General features: G+C 44.5%; 1 protein-coding gene across 1 annotated transcript in view; it reads left to right on the top strand.

Moving 5' to 3' along the window:
• Nucleotides 1-12,481, top strand: part of LOC116046753 (ral guanine nucleotide dissociation stimulator-like 1) — a 35,381-nt gene extending 22,900 nt beyond the window's left edge. The window contains exons 12-17 of the mRNA XM_035996540.1: nt 1,730-1,851; nt 4,915-5,004; nt 6,257-6,386; nt 9,551-9,880; nt 10,066-10,180; nt 12,122-12,481. Of these exons, the coding sequence (XP_035852433.1) occupies nt 1,730-1,851; nt 4,915-5,004; nt 6,257-6,386; nt 9,551-9,880; nt 10,066-10,180; nt 12,122-12,261 (927 nt within the window). The 3' untranslated portion in view covers nt 12,262-12,481. The remainder of the gene's footprint in view (nt 1-1,729; nt 1,852-4,914; nt 5,005-6,256; nt 6,387-9,550; nt 9,881-10,065; nt 10,181-12,121) is intronic.
• The last annotated feature ends 5,019 nt before the right edge of the window (nt 12,482-17,500 follow it).

Below are 17,500 nucleotides of genomic sequence, written 5' to 3'. Positions count from 1 at the left end.
ATATCTCTACGCCCGAGTAGCAGTGCTTCGGCTGTGCTTCCACACAATATAGTCCCAAATCTTAATCTGCCTAGGAAATGGTCTAGTCTTAATCTGCATTATTTGTACTCGTTGTGAATACACAGGCCACAAGAAGTAATTAGGTTTTGTTTTTGTTGTTGTTGGGTCACTTTTAATCACAACATGCTAACCGGCAACATAGGATACCATTCACTAAGCTAAGCTAAGCTAGCGGCAGCGCTGCTGGACTAAGACAATGCATGCATTGAGACAAAAATGCGTTTGCCCGCCTATATAATTATAGAGCAGACGGTGAGTAACCCTATTTCAACAAACGGTGGTGTATTCCTTTAAGTTCAGTATTCACTGTGTACCAGAAAACATGTCATGGAGCATTTTAACATGAGACAGCATCAGCTCTATATTCTTATGAAAGGATGAGAACACAGATATGGAGTATTTTTCTTTAAATATGCATGGAACATTGACAAAGAACATTTATCACAAAAGCTAAAAGCTAAGGTTATATATATATATATATATATATATCTCTTTATAGGCTCTGACACACCGACCAGACGGCCGACCGTCGGCAGTAAAGCCAGTGTGACTGATCAGTCTCCCCGAGTTGGTCCAAAAAGTTCCTCAGAACACCGAAGAGACGAGACGTAATACGTCTCCATAACAGCAGGCGGCGCTAATCTGTATTGTCGCCCAAAAATGAAAACCGGCAGCTGATTGGACGAACGCGCCACGTGGGTCTGGTTTCTCCAGAAATTCACAGCCAGACTGTCATGGCGGCTCGTTCAGAATACGATCTCATATTGGACTAAAATAGTTCACCGAAACGTGTTTCTGAAAACATTTGAAGAGAGAAATAGGCCGTGCAGTTGCTGAATCTGTCTTCATTTCAGATCAACAAAGGTCAGTTTAAAAGATTTTCATCAGATTTTGAGAGACTCTAGTCACGCTCATCCCGCTCCCCGTTTCCTGGTTAGCTCTCCACCAATCAGATGGCTCATTGAGTCTGACTGCTGGCAGTGTCCGCCCCGCCGATTATACATGTCAAATCAGCCCAAATGAAGGCCGACGACCCCTCGGACGGACGACGGCACGGACACACCGAACAGACTCGAGTCACCGACCTCGCCAGACTGTCAGACGGACGACTATCGGCTCGGTGTGTCTCAGGCCTTTAAGGAACACTACTCTGCAGCTTTCTTACTGTTTGAATTATCATCAGGGTGTGGCTTGTTGCTCCAGCTTATCTAGCCACACAGATGTCAGGAGACTTGTGTATTTTTTATTTAACCTTTTTTTTACCAGGGAAAAATCACATTGAGATTAAAATCTCTTTTACAAGTGAGCCCTGGCCAAGAAGGCAGCACATAGAAATACACTTTAACAGACAACAAGGAACAGACAGACAGGGATGGACAGCAGTAAGAAATAAGAAATAAAAACAGAAAATCACATTTTAAAACAAGCGCAGACATGTTGATATATTTGATGTAGGCGGGACTTGAATTCAGTTTGTGAAATAAAAAACCTGCAATTTTAGCTGATTTTGTAACTCATTCCATGAAGTTGGAGCACTGTAACAAAAATAGTTTTTCCAAACTTAGTTTTAGTTTGTGGAACATCATACATTATGTATCTACTTGATCTTAGATTATGTTCAGATCTACTAGAAAAAAGTATATCCTCCGTCATTTGTCTCTGCCTACAGGAGTTTGAGGTTCTGTCCCAGATCCGTACGCTGCAGGCGTCCTGTTCCCAGTACAACCTGCCCAATCACCCCCGAATCGCTGCCTGGCTGCACGGCCACAAGCTGCTCACTGACCAGGAGAGGTGAGGCCCTCTCATTCCCCCTGCTCTGGCATTCCCCCCTCTCATTCCCCCTGCTCTGGCGTTTCCCCCTCTCATTCCCCCTGCTCTGGCGTTCCCCCCTCTCATTCCCCCTGCTCTGGCGTTCCCCCCTCTCATTCCCCCTGCTCTGGTGTTCCCCCCCTCTCATTCCCCCTGCTCTGGTGTTCCCCCCTCTCATTCCCCCTGCTCTGGCGTTCCCCCCTCTCATTCCCCCTGCTCTGGTGTTCCCCCCCTCTCATTCCCCCTGCTCTGCTGTTACCCCTCTCATTCCCCCTGCTCTGGTGTTCCCCCCTCTCATTCCCCCTGTTCTGGTGTTCCCCCCTCTCATTCCCCCTGCTCTGGTGTTCCCCCCCTCTCATTCCCCCTGCTCTGCTGTTACCCCTCTCATTCCCCCTGCTCTGGCGTTCCCCCCTCTCATTCCCCCTGCTCTGGTGTTCCCCCCCTCTCATTCCCCCTGCTCTGCTGTTACCCCTCTCATTCCCCCTGCTCTGGCGTTTCCCCCTCTCATTCCCTCTCATTCCCCCTGCTCTGGCGTTCCCCCCTCTCATTCCCCCTGCTCTGGTGTTCCCCCCTCTCATTCCCCCTGCTCTGGCGTTCCCCCTTCTCATTCCCCCTGCTCTGCTGTTACCCCTCTCATTCCCTCTGCTCTGGTGTTCCCCCCTCTCATTCCCCCTGCTCTGGTGTTCCCCCCTCTCATTCCCCCTGCTCTGGTGTTCTCCTCTCTCATTCCCCCTGCTCTGGCATTTCCCCCTCTCATTCCCTCTGCTCTGGTGTCCCCCCTCTCATTCCCCCTGCTTTGGCATTTCCCCCTCTCATTCCCCCTGCTCTGGTGTTCCCAAAAAAAAACATTGAATGGCATTGAACACACCAGCCCTATTTTTGTCAACAACCTAGCTTGGAAATTAGTAACTCTGCCTTCCGAGTGTATCTTTCCACACACTTACAATCTTGAATATTTGTGGCTGCATGCATTAAATAACTTACCAAAATTAACCAAAGACAAATTATCAGTAGTGGCCCATAGCGGTCCATAGGGGGGACCATGCCCTTCTGGCATTTGCCCAAATTCCAGATGGCCAGTCCGTCACTGCCTACTGCACTCTGCTTTTAGGTAATCTTTACACAATGTGAGAAGAAAACACAGACTTACAGTAATATCAAACACGTTGGATTTTGTCTGAAAGACTGACTGGGACTGAGTTTTTGACCTCACACCAAACGATGGAGACTCTAGCAAGACTCTCAGGATTTCATTCAGATATTGGACATTAAATTTTGTCTGACAGTGGAATCGCTTGGAAAGTTGTTTTGGTGTAAGGTTGGCATAAATGAATCCTCCATGTGGACAAATAAAGGTGTGTTGCGTTCATTATTTTCCACTGAAAGATTTGTCATTAGGTGCAATATGTATAAATCAAAATGTCCCGCCGTGCAGTTAATGTTATCAGTTGAGACGTGCATGTACAGCAGCCCTGTCACTGTCGCAGCCTTGTCATAAAGTACCCTCTCGTTTGACATTTATAATGCAATGAATAGTTATAAATTCATACAGCCTAACTCAGGTGGTGATGCAGCTCATGGTATGCACAGTTCATAAAATCTGTGAATGTATAAAAAGGCTGAACAGATAAGAAGAAGAAGTCAGCTGCCTACAGAAAATACCCATAAAAATTAATAAAGAAAATATTAAGATGAAGAAGGCAGTGCAGAAAATCTGCAAACTTCCCCTTTAAGGTACCAGCTAACGCTAGCGGTAGCTAGCTAGCTTGGGTGGCAGAACGCTGAACAAGACATTTTTAGGCGACCACAATATTCCATTGTTAACTTTGCTGAAGTGAAAACACACAGTGAGAGGGTCAAAGATTAAGATGAGAACACGGACAACAGTTAAAAACTAGTTGAGGTCTATTTTAATGTCTACAGTGTTAGCATGGTTAGCATCGCTAAGCCTCTGTCCTGATGACAGGTCCTAAAGCATCCCCTGCTTTATCGCCTGTTTTAAAATAAACGGCACCATCATTTACTAAACGAACATCATGCTGTGTTGAAGAAGACTTCAAACTAGTGATTGAGACCATGAACTCATTATGAAAATGTTTACTGAGGTAATAAATCAAGAGAGAAGTAGGCTCATTTTCTCAGAGACTTCTATAGAAACAGACTTCTTTTTGGAGCCAGTGGAGTCTCCCCCTGCTGGAAGTTAGAGAGAATACAGCTTTAAGGAGTCTCCCCCTGCTGGAAGTTAGAGAGAATACAGCTTTAAGGAGTCTCCCCCTGCTGGAAGTTAGAGAGAATACAGCTTTAAGGAGTCTCCCCCTGCTGGACGTTAGAGAGAATACAGCTTTAAGGAGTCTCCCCCTGCTGGACGTTAGAGAGAATACAGCTTTAAGGAGTCTCCCCCTGCTGGAAGTTAGAGAGAATGCAGCTTTAAGGAGCTTCAGCATCGGCTTCACTTCTCAGACCCGGAAGCCTTGTCCACTAAATTTACAGTCTGTGTCTAACACAGGTTTCACTCACCGGCACTTCAGGGTGTAGAACTTGCCCACCAGTTTGACCAGCGGGTAGGAGGGCGGTTTGGGCACCAGGGCGGGGACAGTGCCTGTGCGGGGGGGTTTAGGAGGGCTCTCTGTCCCATCTGGGCAAGATGGGTGCTTCAAGGGCCGACGCTCAAAACCTTAGCAAGAGGAGGAGGAAACGACAGACGGGGTTGGTGCAAAGTGGAGCTGAGCCACAATACATGTCAGTGCATTGCTCCAGGATCGCTCTGTTAGAGTTACATTACATTACACGTAATTTAGCTGATGCTTTTACCCAAAGCAACTTACAATTGCTATATATATCAGAGGTTGCACACCTCTGCAGCTACTAGGGGTTAAGTGCCTTGCTCAGGGACACACTGGTTGATGAATGTAGCTTTAAGGAGCTTCAGTTTTCAGACCAGGAAGATTTGTTCATTATTTTTTACAGTCTGACAAAGCAGTCACAAATACGTTTTCCACCGTGCATACTAATCTTTGGAAGTTTTCACTGATGTTTTCCTCACAGCTATGAACTGTCGAGACAGCTGGAGCCTCCGGTGGACTCGTGTTCGCCGACTGCCTGGAGCCACCGCAAACTCACAAAGAAACTCTCCTCGTGAGTATAGTGCTGTAGTCCAAACACACACACACACACACACACACACACACACACACACACACACAAAGACCCACACACACACACACACACACACACACACACAAAGACCCACACACACACACACACACACACAGTACCTGCACATTTTTAGTATGCAAACACTGAAATCACGTGGGGTTCAAACAGTATTTGCTTTGCCGTGACACAAAAGGAATCAATTGTTTAGAGTATAAATTGTTATGTGCATTGTTAAAGGGTAATTTCAGTTTTTTTCTTTCAACCTGGACCCTTATTTCCCCATGCATTGGTGTCTAAATAACAGGTGTAAACAATTTTTGTCTTTTTGAAATTGATCCAATATTGAGCGAAAATGCTGGGATCCAGGCTGCAATTTCAACCCTGCAGGACAAATGTTCAGCGTCAGTTAGCGTCCACTAAAAGTTGTGTTTTTGTGTCGCTGACAGACTCAGATTATTATATAAGTGTCTGACAACATTATGGGATGGATCCCTACAGAGATAGACCTTTTAGTTAAAGAGTAAGATCCTTTTAGTTTAACATGAACCAGCCCTGAAATCACCATCACCAAACCCACCAGACTCCATGTAAATAATCAGGACTTTTAGCGTGTATAGAGCCAGCATATTTCCACCAGACTCCATGTAAATAATCAGGACTTTTAGCGTGTATAGAGCCAGCATATTTCCACCAGACTCCATGTAAATAATCAGTACTTTTAGCGTGTATAGGGCCAGCATATCTCCACCAGACTCCATGTAAATAATCAGGACTTTTAGCGTGTATAGAACCAGCATATTTCCACCAGACTCCATGTAAATAATCAGGACTTTTAGCGTGTATAGAGCCAGCATATTTCCACATGTAAATGGGTGAATTAAGGGTTTATTTCAACCACACCAGAGTGGTGATTGTTGGAACAGTGGAAAGATGAACCAAGACGGCTTTTGGTAGTTTTATTTAGTTTCTGTCCACTTTGAATGAAGTGTGTTTTACCATGATAAAAGTCCTGATTATTTACATGGAGTCTGGTGGGTTTGGCGATTTTTGTGGGGCTGCTTCACATTACACAAAAAATAGGTTGAAAAATAACAAAGTTACCCTTTTATACATATACAATTAAATTCTATAATATGATGTAATCAATCTCTTAATATAAAACAGCACTATTATCATTATAAAATTAGTTTTGTCTTTTAGATACAAGCTAAAACTGCATGTCTGTCTTCAGTCTCCTGACAGTGAGCGACGGATCTAAAAAAGTCCCTGCTGACCAAATCAGCGTTTCGTCTTCTGGGTCCAGTGGATCTGAGATAGAGGATCCCTCCTCCCTGAACTCGGCCTGTTCCATCCGACTGCAGGTAAACTGTGGCTGTGTGTGTGTGTTCGTGTGCGTGCATCATTGTTTTCTGTCTATACTTTGTCCTCATGCCGTGCCTTCGTCTAAACGGCCTCTGTGTTCAGCACAACATCCACTATTTACACTCGGTCAAACAGACCCTGAAACATCACCAGTAACAAGTGAAATACAACGAATGGCTTTTGAAAACTGAGAAACTTGCATAATTTCCTTTTTATTTTAATGTAGCGCATTCATTTAGAACAGTAAACAGTCAGTTTCACCCATAGACAGTATATATAAACTGGACCAGCAGGTCCCGTGTCTCTGGACGGAGACCAGTGAAGTCTCTTTCCCGGTGATGGCTGAGCGTTACTGAGCAGCCTCCAACTGAGCTTGAAGACGTAGATGTGACGTGAGCAACCTGTCTGAAAGTTGGAAGTCTTCTGGTAGCTGTGCCAAGAGAAATCTCAATCATTCCCAATCTAGCAGAGACGGAGAGCGTAGGTATATGTAAGGAGATAACATAGACACAGGCTAATTATTGATCACTAAAATGATAGTTAACATTAGGAATTAAACTTAAACAGCTAATGGAAGTCCAAACTGCCTGAGAGCTTCTCCTGTACTATACGGTAATTCCTCTACTATGAGACAGTAAGTCTCGTGGTTATGACCCAATCGTTAGCCTATTTTTATAAAAACGTCTGCTACGGAGCCATAACGTGAGGTACAAGGTAATGGAGCCTTTTATACATTGTCGTGTTTCTTTAGAAATAACCAATGGACAAATAGAGTCTTTAAACTCTTCAGATGTAAAGTTATTCTCTGTCAAAGTGACGTCAGAATGAATGGCAGTCAATGGGATGCTAACGGGAGCTGATGGCTTGGTAGCATCAAAATGGCGCCATAGGAGCTACGTGGTCCGAGGAGAAGCGTACCCCCTTGGTTTCACCGGAACTCCTTTTTATGGACACCCTGCAGCCAATCAGAATCGAGTATTCATCCAGACCATAGTAGCCTAGAAATCTAGACCACCCTAGCGGCAGCAAATGTAATTTGCAGCCAGGGTCATCTGGCAACTCTCCGTTGGCTTGTGAGATGGAAAACCAAACTCTAGTCAGGCCAATCACATTGTGTATAGAGTGGGTGGGCGGGGCTTATGGCTGCTGCTGCTGGTGAACAGCGGTCTTTGGAATCGGCTTTGGCCGCGACTCTGGAAGACTTGGAGTTCAGCTTTTCTTTGAGAAAAGAACAAAGAACGGCTCTGAAGTCATTATTAAAAAAGGAAGACGTGTTCAGAGTTTAAAGTTGAATCTATCAACTAGTGTTGCTGTGATTGGTTGGAGAGCTATCCTATTGCGTGCAGAGAGAATTTGAAAGACAACCGTTTATCCCGCCCCTCGGATTGAGCCCAGCCAATGGGGAGTTCCCAGACCCAACACCTGGATGTGGGTCAGACCCAGACCCAACATCTGGATGTGGGGCTGGCTGGTCAGGCTAAGACCATGGTATATTTGCGGTTAAACAAAGAAAAAAATGGAGTTAGAATTAGACAGGTATGTAATAATTGTTACAGGCCTAGTTATTGCTTCAGTAAATCTACTGTAGGGACCCCTTTTGCCACCACGGTTGCAGATTCTGTTTGTGTGATAGATAGGGTTGGGTACCGAAAACGCATACGGTAGTATTCGGACCGGATTAGAACGCAAATTTCGGTTCCGACTGAAATATTTTCCCTCTGTCGCTCTGGACAGCGGCAGACTCTTTCTTCTTTCTCCCTTTTCTGCCGAGTGGCGCACGTGCCCGCTCTATTTTCTGACATGCACTCTACAATCACTGCTGATAGACGGCTTTTTGTACACGCTCCAAAACGGTCGTAAAAATATCACACTTTCTCTGTAGTCTACCGTTAGCTAGCTACCGTAAATGTAGGCTGCTTTTAAAATGCCATATTTTCCCTCTGGGCTCACCAAAACATGCCATAAGTCAGGAGAGGTGTAGTATCTCGCCAGAGAAGCAAATATGGTCATTTATCTGTATAAGAACTGCTAGTTTGAAGCTGGTTGGCATACCAACTCAACATTTATTTAGTTGTTACTTGTTAATAGTGTAACTGTTATTTGTTAAATTATTGTAGTTGTGTGTTAGGTGACTTAGGTTTACTTATTATATATTTAAGTACTTTAAAACGTTAATATATTGTTAAATTTAAATAATTTTCAATTTAAAAAAAACTCCATAAAAGAGCCTTTCTTTGATGTCATTTTTCAGTTTTTCAAGAATCGGTTTAGGAATCAGAATCGTAGAAATCCAAACGGTACCCAACCCTGACTGTCTGTCCACACCGCCGCCAACTTGATCTTCTAAAGATACAGGAAGTCATTCATTTTCAATGGAAGCTGCTTCTCTCAGCTGCAAGGAGCGGAAAATCTGTCGGCATCGCGTTTTGGGTGTTTTGAGCGACCAGAGCGTCAATCAGAAAGTTGAAAGTAGGTCAACTTTATGGTAATGAGCTATGACGTGGTTCAGCGGCAACCAATCAGAATATAGACATCCTTCACGCTGGCTGATTCCAGAGAAACATACGATGTAAACTTTGGTTCCTACCAAAACATTAGTTCAGAGAAAAAGGAGGAGAAGCTCATCATGGCCGTTGCTGGGTTCCCTATCATTTATGATATTTGCGTATAGGGACCAGTTAACGTTACCTGCCGGTCACATGGTCTCTAAACAGTCCGCTCACGGTGAAGTCCTGCACGGATCAACAGCTGGCGGCTGCTCGCTCTGCCTGCACGCTGCTGCGGTTCAGCGGCTAACGAGCGAGCTAACTGCTAACAGACACCGCTGCGACCAACAACCAATACACATTCTGTCATTATATATGTCATTTATAAAAGGTTTCTAGTGTCAGTGTATTGGCCGTGCAGTGGCTGCTTGATCTTTTTCCATGATGAACATAGAATGCTGCTACGTCAGAGCGGCCAAAGCCTCAAACAGCTTCCCCGGACTTTCTGACCAGCGTCCTCGACCGGGCGGCCAGAGCTTCTTTGCAGCTCAAGTCGGCGGCGGTGTGGACGTACAGTTATGATAGATGACCAAACTGTCCAGTGTTTCCAGTAACTAGGCCTGGCTGAGCTCTCATCCATGTTATGTCTCTTGTTTTGTGTCTCGTCTTCTCTGCAGTCCTTCCACAGCTCCTGCAACAACGTGTCCGAGGCCTTCTCTTCTTCCTCCTTGTCCTCCTCTTCCTGCTCCTCGGCGACTTTCTCTCCAGACTCTCCCCCTTCGTCCAGTTCCTCCTCTGACCGCCGGACGGATCTCTGCTCTCCGACCGCGTCGGGGGCCGTGTCAGGCGCTGGCGCTCGGCCGAAGCCCTCTCTGGCTTCCCACCACAAGCGCTCGGTGTCCATGACGTCACTGCCCGTTTATAACCGGCAGGTGGGTGACTCGTGCGTGGTCAGGGTGAGCGTGGACCTGGGCCACCACAACGGCAACATGTACAAAAGCATCCTGGTGAGTTTCTCCTCCAGTACTGCTTTCAAACTATAAAAAAACTTTACCAATACAGGGAATGTAAAAATAATATTGGAGAAGTTTAGCTTTCCTGGAGCACCGGAGCAATCCCGGAAGTAGAACGTCGAGGATATACTGTAGACGACCCCCGATGGGTAACGGCCTTGTTTCTTTGTCTTTCACAGTTGACCAGCCAGGACAAAACTGCACAGGTGATTCAAAGGGCGTTGGAGAAGCATCACCTCGAGCACATGAACTGGCGAGACTTCAGCCTGACGCAGGTCATCTCCCCAGAGAGAGGTCAGAACGCCTAACGGGACCTGACTTCTTGTGAGCACGAGAAACTTTTTTGGTGCGCCCGTTAAAGTATCTTGTGCTCACAAGAAACCAATCCAAAGGTCCTTTGCACACCATGGGCCCCGTCTCGCACCCGGTGCAGCGCTGCACAGAGCCAGACCCAACTGTCTTTGCTAGTTTAAGACAAGTTTCCCGTCCAGCGCCCACGTCGTTTAAATAGTAAATGCACCTGCACCCATCTGTGGCCCATGGCTGGTCTTACAGGGAGGTGTGTTCAGGTGCATTCTGGGCGTGCTGGTCTTACAGGGAGGTGTGTTCAGGTGCATTCTGGGCGTGCTGGTCTTACAGGGAGGTGTGTTCAGGTGCATTCTGGGCGTGCTGGTCTTACAGGGAGGTGTGTTCAGGTGCATTCTGGGCGTATTGCTATCTTGAGGCTTAATAGGTTGTAGGGACGGGTATGGGAGGAGAGAGGGAGGGGTTTTATTTTTATTTTTGTTTAATTTCTTCAAGAGTGTAAAATATTCTAAATAAATAACATAATGTTCTAAGTAAAAAAAAATTACTTAACAATTTTTTTTTTTGTAATTACAGAGGAAAATTACCGAAAAAAGTACCGTTGGGTACTGGAACTGAATTCCAAGTACTGGTATCGGGACTGGTATTGGTTCTGATGTGAAAGGTACCCAACCCTACTAGTGAACCATGCGTCTGGCACACAGACCCTTTTTTCCGCCGTCAAACTAGCAAAAGTGGATTAGAACACGCCCTAAACACACCTGCACCAGGCGTCGGACTCAGTGTGCAAATCTGATGCTAACTACTGCTAGCGTTATGTGTGGCTAAAGTTAATATTTCACATTCACAGCATGAAATCAGTTAACAGTAACCTTATCATCTTTAAGTCTGTTGATGACACTACCAGCTAGGGATCGACCGATTCTTTATTCTGCTTTATTTTATAAAGGACAACACACATTAATTAACATGTCTGTAACTGTGCCAGTGTTAGCCAGCCGGCTAATTTTCAACTGTAGTCCTTTGGCGAGATGATTTTACACCAGAGCAGCAGGAAACAGCAAGACATTAGTACAGGTTAATCTATACAGACAGAAGTCAACGAGACACCGTACAGACAGCCAGAGCAACAAATAAGCTTTCTCAGTAAGCCATGCAGAGCTACAGGAAGCAGCAAGACATTAGCACAGTTACACATCAACAGTATCCCCATTTAGTATAAGAAGCCATGCAAGCATCAACACACAGCCAAGCAACACAGACACCATTCAACCATGCAAAGCAGTAACAATCAGTAGTAAAAAGATGAAATGGGCTACATCACTCATGAGGGAGGTGTTACTACAGCACAGGTTAAAAGATGGGAAAATGGGGCAGCTGCTGCTGCTAGCCTTGTCTGGACACATGGATGTTTCTCATAAACATAAATATATTCTGATCTGATTACAGCAGAGACAACGTCGGCAGTATTGACAGCAACATAGGCTCCAGAATATTTCCTTCTGGATTGAAGGGTGCAATATTAGAACATCAATAATTATTATTATTATTTTTTAAAATTACATTTATATCTGCATTCATGTCAAAACCTCGAGACTTTCAAACATCAACATGTCATTTATTAAATGTATTTGTGTCAAAATGACATCTTTTGGTATTCTATGTTGCGAAAACCGCGGCAGAGGGACAGACAGAGCTGTAGCCGAGCCAAAGTAGAACACTTATAATTCACTAACTTTATCGGTTATCAGGCAAATAAAACGCAGATACAGACAAAATGCAAACTGCCGATAGTCGGTCTGTCGTTACTATCAGCTACATTTGGTTGCGTTTACAGGAAGATAGCATATCTCCTCCCCATGTCCCTTTAGGGGCTCCGTAGAAAACACCCCTTGTGACCATCAATCTTGTGTTTTTTCTGTTTTTCAGAGCTGCTCATACCAGACAAAGCCAACGTCTTCTACGCCATGTCCACGACGGCAAACTTTGACTTTGTTTTACGGCAGTTCCCCGCAGGCCAGAAGAAACCGCTGAGGGCCACGTCTAGCCTCGGACGGTACACCAAGTAGCACCTCGAGTCTGCAGCTTCTGAACCAAACTTTTATGTAGTATTTTTACATCGTTGCCTTCATGAGGAAAGTATGTTCTCCAAGATGTTGTTTCGGAAACAAAAGGGGTAAAATATGTGACGTTTTTATGGCAACTGACAAGATGATGCAAAAGCACTTTATGACGGAGAAACTGATGGAGCTTAAAGCTACAGCACGTAGTCCACATGATACAAGCCTTCTGTGATCGCACCCCCACCCTCCACGCAGTTGCTAGTAACCGAGGAGGACACGGAGGATTAAAAGAACATGATGGACTCTTCAGAAGATGTCTTTTCTGCGTGCCAAAGTCACCGGACGCCACGATCTTCTGAACATAGTCACACTGAGACATCCAGAGAGAGTTGTGTGGAGCTGATAGTCTTAATTAGCTTTGTAGCAACTCATTTTAATTTTCACTTCATGGTTCACTTTGATTGCACCTTCCTTCGATGGACACAGTGTGACGTCTTAAAGTGGCTTTCAGTTGTCTCTTCTCGACCAATCAGAACAGATTCAGGGTCCCCACCCAGTGTTTTGCCACCTGTCCTAAATTGCCCGTAGTTTTGTAGCTCGTAGCTCATAGCTTCCCGGCCCTGGCAAGTTTGAAGAAGGAAACATGGAGGACCACACGTATTCAAAATCCAAATTTCAGGAAAAGGAGTCTTCTTCTTCTTCGCCCAGAAAAAGAAAAAGGAGATTGAAAAGAGCAAGAGACCGTCTTTTTGAAGCGTGAAGGCTACTGTAGTTGTGAAGCTGCTTACACACCAACCAGACAGCCGTTACACACCGACCAGACAGCCGTTACACACCGACCAGACGGCCGTTACCCACCGACCAGACGGCCGTTACCCACCGACCAGACCGCCGTTACACCCCGACCAGACGGCCGACCGTCGGCAGTAAAGCCAGTGTGACTGATCAGTCTCCCCGAGTTGGTCCAAAAAGTTCCTCAGAACACCGAAGAGACCAGACGTAATACGTCTCCATAACAGCAGGCGGCGCTAATCTGGATTGTCGCCCAAAAATGAAAACCGATAGCTGATTGGATGAACGCGCCACGTGGGTCTGGTTTCTCCAGTCATGTCATGGCATCTCGTTCAGAATACGATCTCATATTGGACTAAAATAGTTCACTAAAACGTGTTTCTGAAAACATTGTAAGAGAGAAATAGGCCGTGCAGTTGCTGAATCTGTCTTCATTTCAGATCAACAAAGATTTTCATCAGATTTTGAGAGACTCTAGTCACGCTCATCCCACTCCCCGTTTCCTGGTTAGCTCTCCACCAATCAGATTGGTCATTGAGTCTGACTGCCGGCAGTGCCCGTCCCGCCGATTATACATGTCAAATCAGCCAAAATGAAGGCCGACGGCCCCTCGGACGGACGACGGCACGAACACACCGACCAGACTCGAGTCACCGACCTCGCCAGACTGTCAGACGGCCGGTTATCGGCTCGGTGTGTCTCAGGCTTAATACGTACTTTGAACTGCGTGGTGCGAGAGAGGTGATTGATATATGATCTCAACGCCAGATAGGAGAAATTCCCACACATTGGACCTTTAAAGACGTTTTTTAAAACTACAGTTCCAGCTTTTAGGACTGCCCTGTGGAGTCTTCTGGCTGTTTTCAGTTCTCTATTTCATGACTACTTCAAGGACTCTGTTATCACAGAAACTATTGGGCTTGACAACTGATATTTAAAAAACTAAAACTAAAAGAATTTTAAAACAGCTTGGATCAGTGAGGTCATAATTGTACATATGTTTTATTTTCTGATGAATACTGAAGATGTTTAAAATGTTAATGACAATATTTAAGATTTTTAGAAGAATACTTTCTTGTTGTTCTTTCTCTTATTTTGTTTTTTACTTTAATTGTATTTAACAACTTGTATTCAGACTTGTGAAGCCTGGATGTAACTGGTGTTTAAATGGCTTGATTTAAAGTCCAACGAGGAGTTTTAGATTCCAGCATTTCAGTGATGTCCAGACTAGGGCTGCACGATATGAGGAAAATATGCGATATTACTACGACATTACTTGCGATACATTAACAGATATTGGAGTGTACTCAGTTCTGCCTTTCTGTTGCTTTCAGTATTCTTTTAAAATACAACAAATTTCTTGTTTTGTTGTATTTGTAACAAATAATCATTTCTAACATTCTTTTATTGAACAAATTGAACTGACAACAACAGGCACTACTACTAAATAATGACATATACACTTTAAAGTGCAGTTTTCTACTGATATTTAGATACAAGTAGTGTCTATCACGATATATATATATATGTAAATATATTATGTATATGTATAGGTATATATACAAGTATGTGTGTGTGTGTGTGTATATATATATATATATATATATATATATATATATATATATAGTATATATATGTGTATATACGTGTGTATATGTATAGCATGTAAATTGTGCCAGTTGATATTGACGATAAAATAAACCTATATAGTGCAGCTCTAGTCCAGACTCTTTGACGGGGGATTGGCTGATAAAGATCATATTTCTTACAGTTTAACGCTCCCGGGACTATTTTGCAAAGATGAAGAGTTACATACATACACACATGTAGTGAAATCACAAGTTGTATCACTCTGAAAATCCCCTCAGAGGGTCAAGAGCCTTGCTCAAAGGCAGAGATGGCTGTCAGACTCAGTGAGCTTCTCTACCTACAGTATGCTGTCCATACAGCCTTTTCTCCACTCTGGGATGAATGAAGACGATGTCACAGTTGTAAAACAAAGAGAAATAAGGAGTTTAAAACATTGGATTTGATATGGATTTCCACAAAACATCCTAATAATAAACGTGTTTTTCAGTCCTTCGTGTCCAACTGCTTTCTGCTCTATTAGCCCGATGTAGCCAGACATGTTTCCTCCATGACATGAAGAGATTTCCAAAGATTAAAGGTGCAGTAGGTAAGTCTTATAAAATGATAGACAGTATATATAGTGGAGCAGCAGGTCCCGTGTCTCTGGACGGAGACCAGTGAAGTCTCTTTCCCGGTGATGGCTGAGCGTTACTGAGCAGCCTCCAACTGAGCTTGAAGACGTAGATGTGACGTGAGCAACCTGTCTGAAAGTTGGAAGTCTTCTGGTAGCTGTGCCAAGAGAAATCTCAATCATTCCCAATCTAGCAGAGACGGAGAGCGTAGGTATATGTAAGGAGATAACATAGACACAGGCTAATTATTGATCACTAAAATGATAGTTAACATTAGTAATTAAACTTAAACAGCTAATGGAAGTCCAAACTGCCTGAGAGCTTCTCCTGTACTATACGGTAATTCCTCTACTATGAGACAGTAAGTCTCGTGGTTATGACCCAATCGTTAGCCTATTTTTATAAAAACGTCTGCTACGGAGCCATAACGTGAGCTACAAGGTAATGGAGCCTTTTATACATTATATTTTATACATTTCTTTAGAAATAAACAACGGACAAATAGAGTCTTTAAACTCTTCAGATGTAAAGTTATTCTCTGTCAAAGTGACGTCAGCAGTCAATGGGATGCTAACGGGAGCTGATGGCTTGGTAGCAGCAACATAGCTCCATAGGAGGTTCGAGCTCTGAAGCGAAGCGTACCCCCCTTGTATAAAACTACCTTTCTGTCATATCTGCTGAAACTGACCCTATGTTCTAGTAGAACTACAGGAAGCAGGTCATTAAAATAAATCCAGCTCCTCTGGCTCCACCTACAGCCTGGAGAGAGATTTACAAAAATCCACAGCTCCCTGTTCAGATGGACCAATCAGGGCCGGGGGGGCGTGTCTAACTGCGTGTCAATCACTGCTCATGCACACGCATTCATTCTCCCTTGTGGGGGGAGGGGCTTAGGAGACCGTTTTGGGCTTTAGCAGAAAGGGGGGGGGGGACTGAGAAGTTGTTGATGTTCAGACTGTTTGGCTAAGTCCTGGATCTTCATAATCCTACCTACAGCACCTTTAAAGAAGTTTCATTCAAACATTTTCATCTGTGTTTTCTCCTTTTCTGTCAAATTCAAAAATGATATTGAGCTGAAATGTGCCTTCTGGGACTCACATACTGAAACTATTGTCCATCTGTTCTGGAAATGTAAACATACCCACAAACTGTGGCAAGATATGTGAGGATTTGTCTTATATTTAATGTTTGTGTATGTATGTATGCACCAAGTGTAACTTACTGTGGCAATAAAGCCTTTTCTGTGACAGTGATAGTTATGAAATATCACCACTAGATGGAGTCAGAGAGACACGTACTCAGACACAGCTGAGTGATAGACAGACAGACACACAGACAGACAGATAGATAGACAGACAGACAGATAGATAGACAGACAGACAGACAGACAGACAGACAGATAGATAGACAGACAGATAGACAGACAGACAGACAGATAGATAGACAGACATCTATCTGTCGGTCTCTGTGTGTGTGTGTGTGTGTGTGTGTGTGTGTGTGTGTGTGTGTGTGTGGAAGAGGGAGAGAGAGAGGGAGAGAGATAGAGAGGGAAAGAGGAAGACAGAGATTGGGAAAATAGGAAAAGAGACAGAGGAAAAGGAGGGAGAGAAAGTGGGAGAGAGAGGGGAAAAATGAAAGAGAGAGAGATGCTCAGGTCAGCAGTTCTGAAGGAGAAACAGGACGCTGGCCCACATACTCCCTCGTGTGTGTGTGTGTGTGTGTGTGTGTCTCTGTGTGTGTCTCTGTGTGTGTGTGTGTGTGTGTGTGTGTGTGTGTGTGTGTGTGTGTCTGTGTGTGTGTGTGTGTCTCTGTGTGTCTCTGTGTGTGTGTGTGTCTGTCTGTGTGTGTGTGTGTGTGTGTGTGTGTGTGTCTCTGTGTGTGTCTCTGTGTGTCTCTGTGTGTGTGTGTGTGTGTGTGTGTGTGTGTGTGTGTGTCTCTGTGTGTGTGTGTGTGTGTGTGTGTCTGTGTGTGTCTGTCTGTGTGCATGTGTGTGTCCGTGTGTGTGTCTCTGTGTGTCTCTGTGTGTGTGTGTGTGTGTGTGTGTGTGTGTGTGTGTGTGTGTGTGTGTGTGTGTGTGTGTGTGTGTCTCTGTGTGTGTGTGTGTGTGTGTGTGTGTGTGTGTGTGTGTGTGTGTGTGTGTGTGTGTGTGTGTGTGTGTTGTATCAATGCTGCCCTGAGAGATCCATGAGTGAGACCTTCAAGGTCTTCCCGGGACGCGGTGCAGCCGGTCTCTGATGAGGACTGATGGTCGT

Source organism: Sander lucioperca, chromosome 21 (assembly GCF_008315115.2).
Source record: "Sander lucioperca isolate FBNREF2018 chromosome 21, SLUC_FBN_1.2, whole genome shotgun sequence".
Classification (NCBI taxonomy): domain Eukaryota; kingdom Metazoa; phylum Chordata; class Actinopteri; order Perciformes; family Percidae; genus Sander; species Sander lucioperca.
This window is presented reverse-complemented; position numbering and strand designations above follow the sequence as displayed.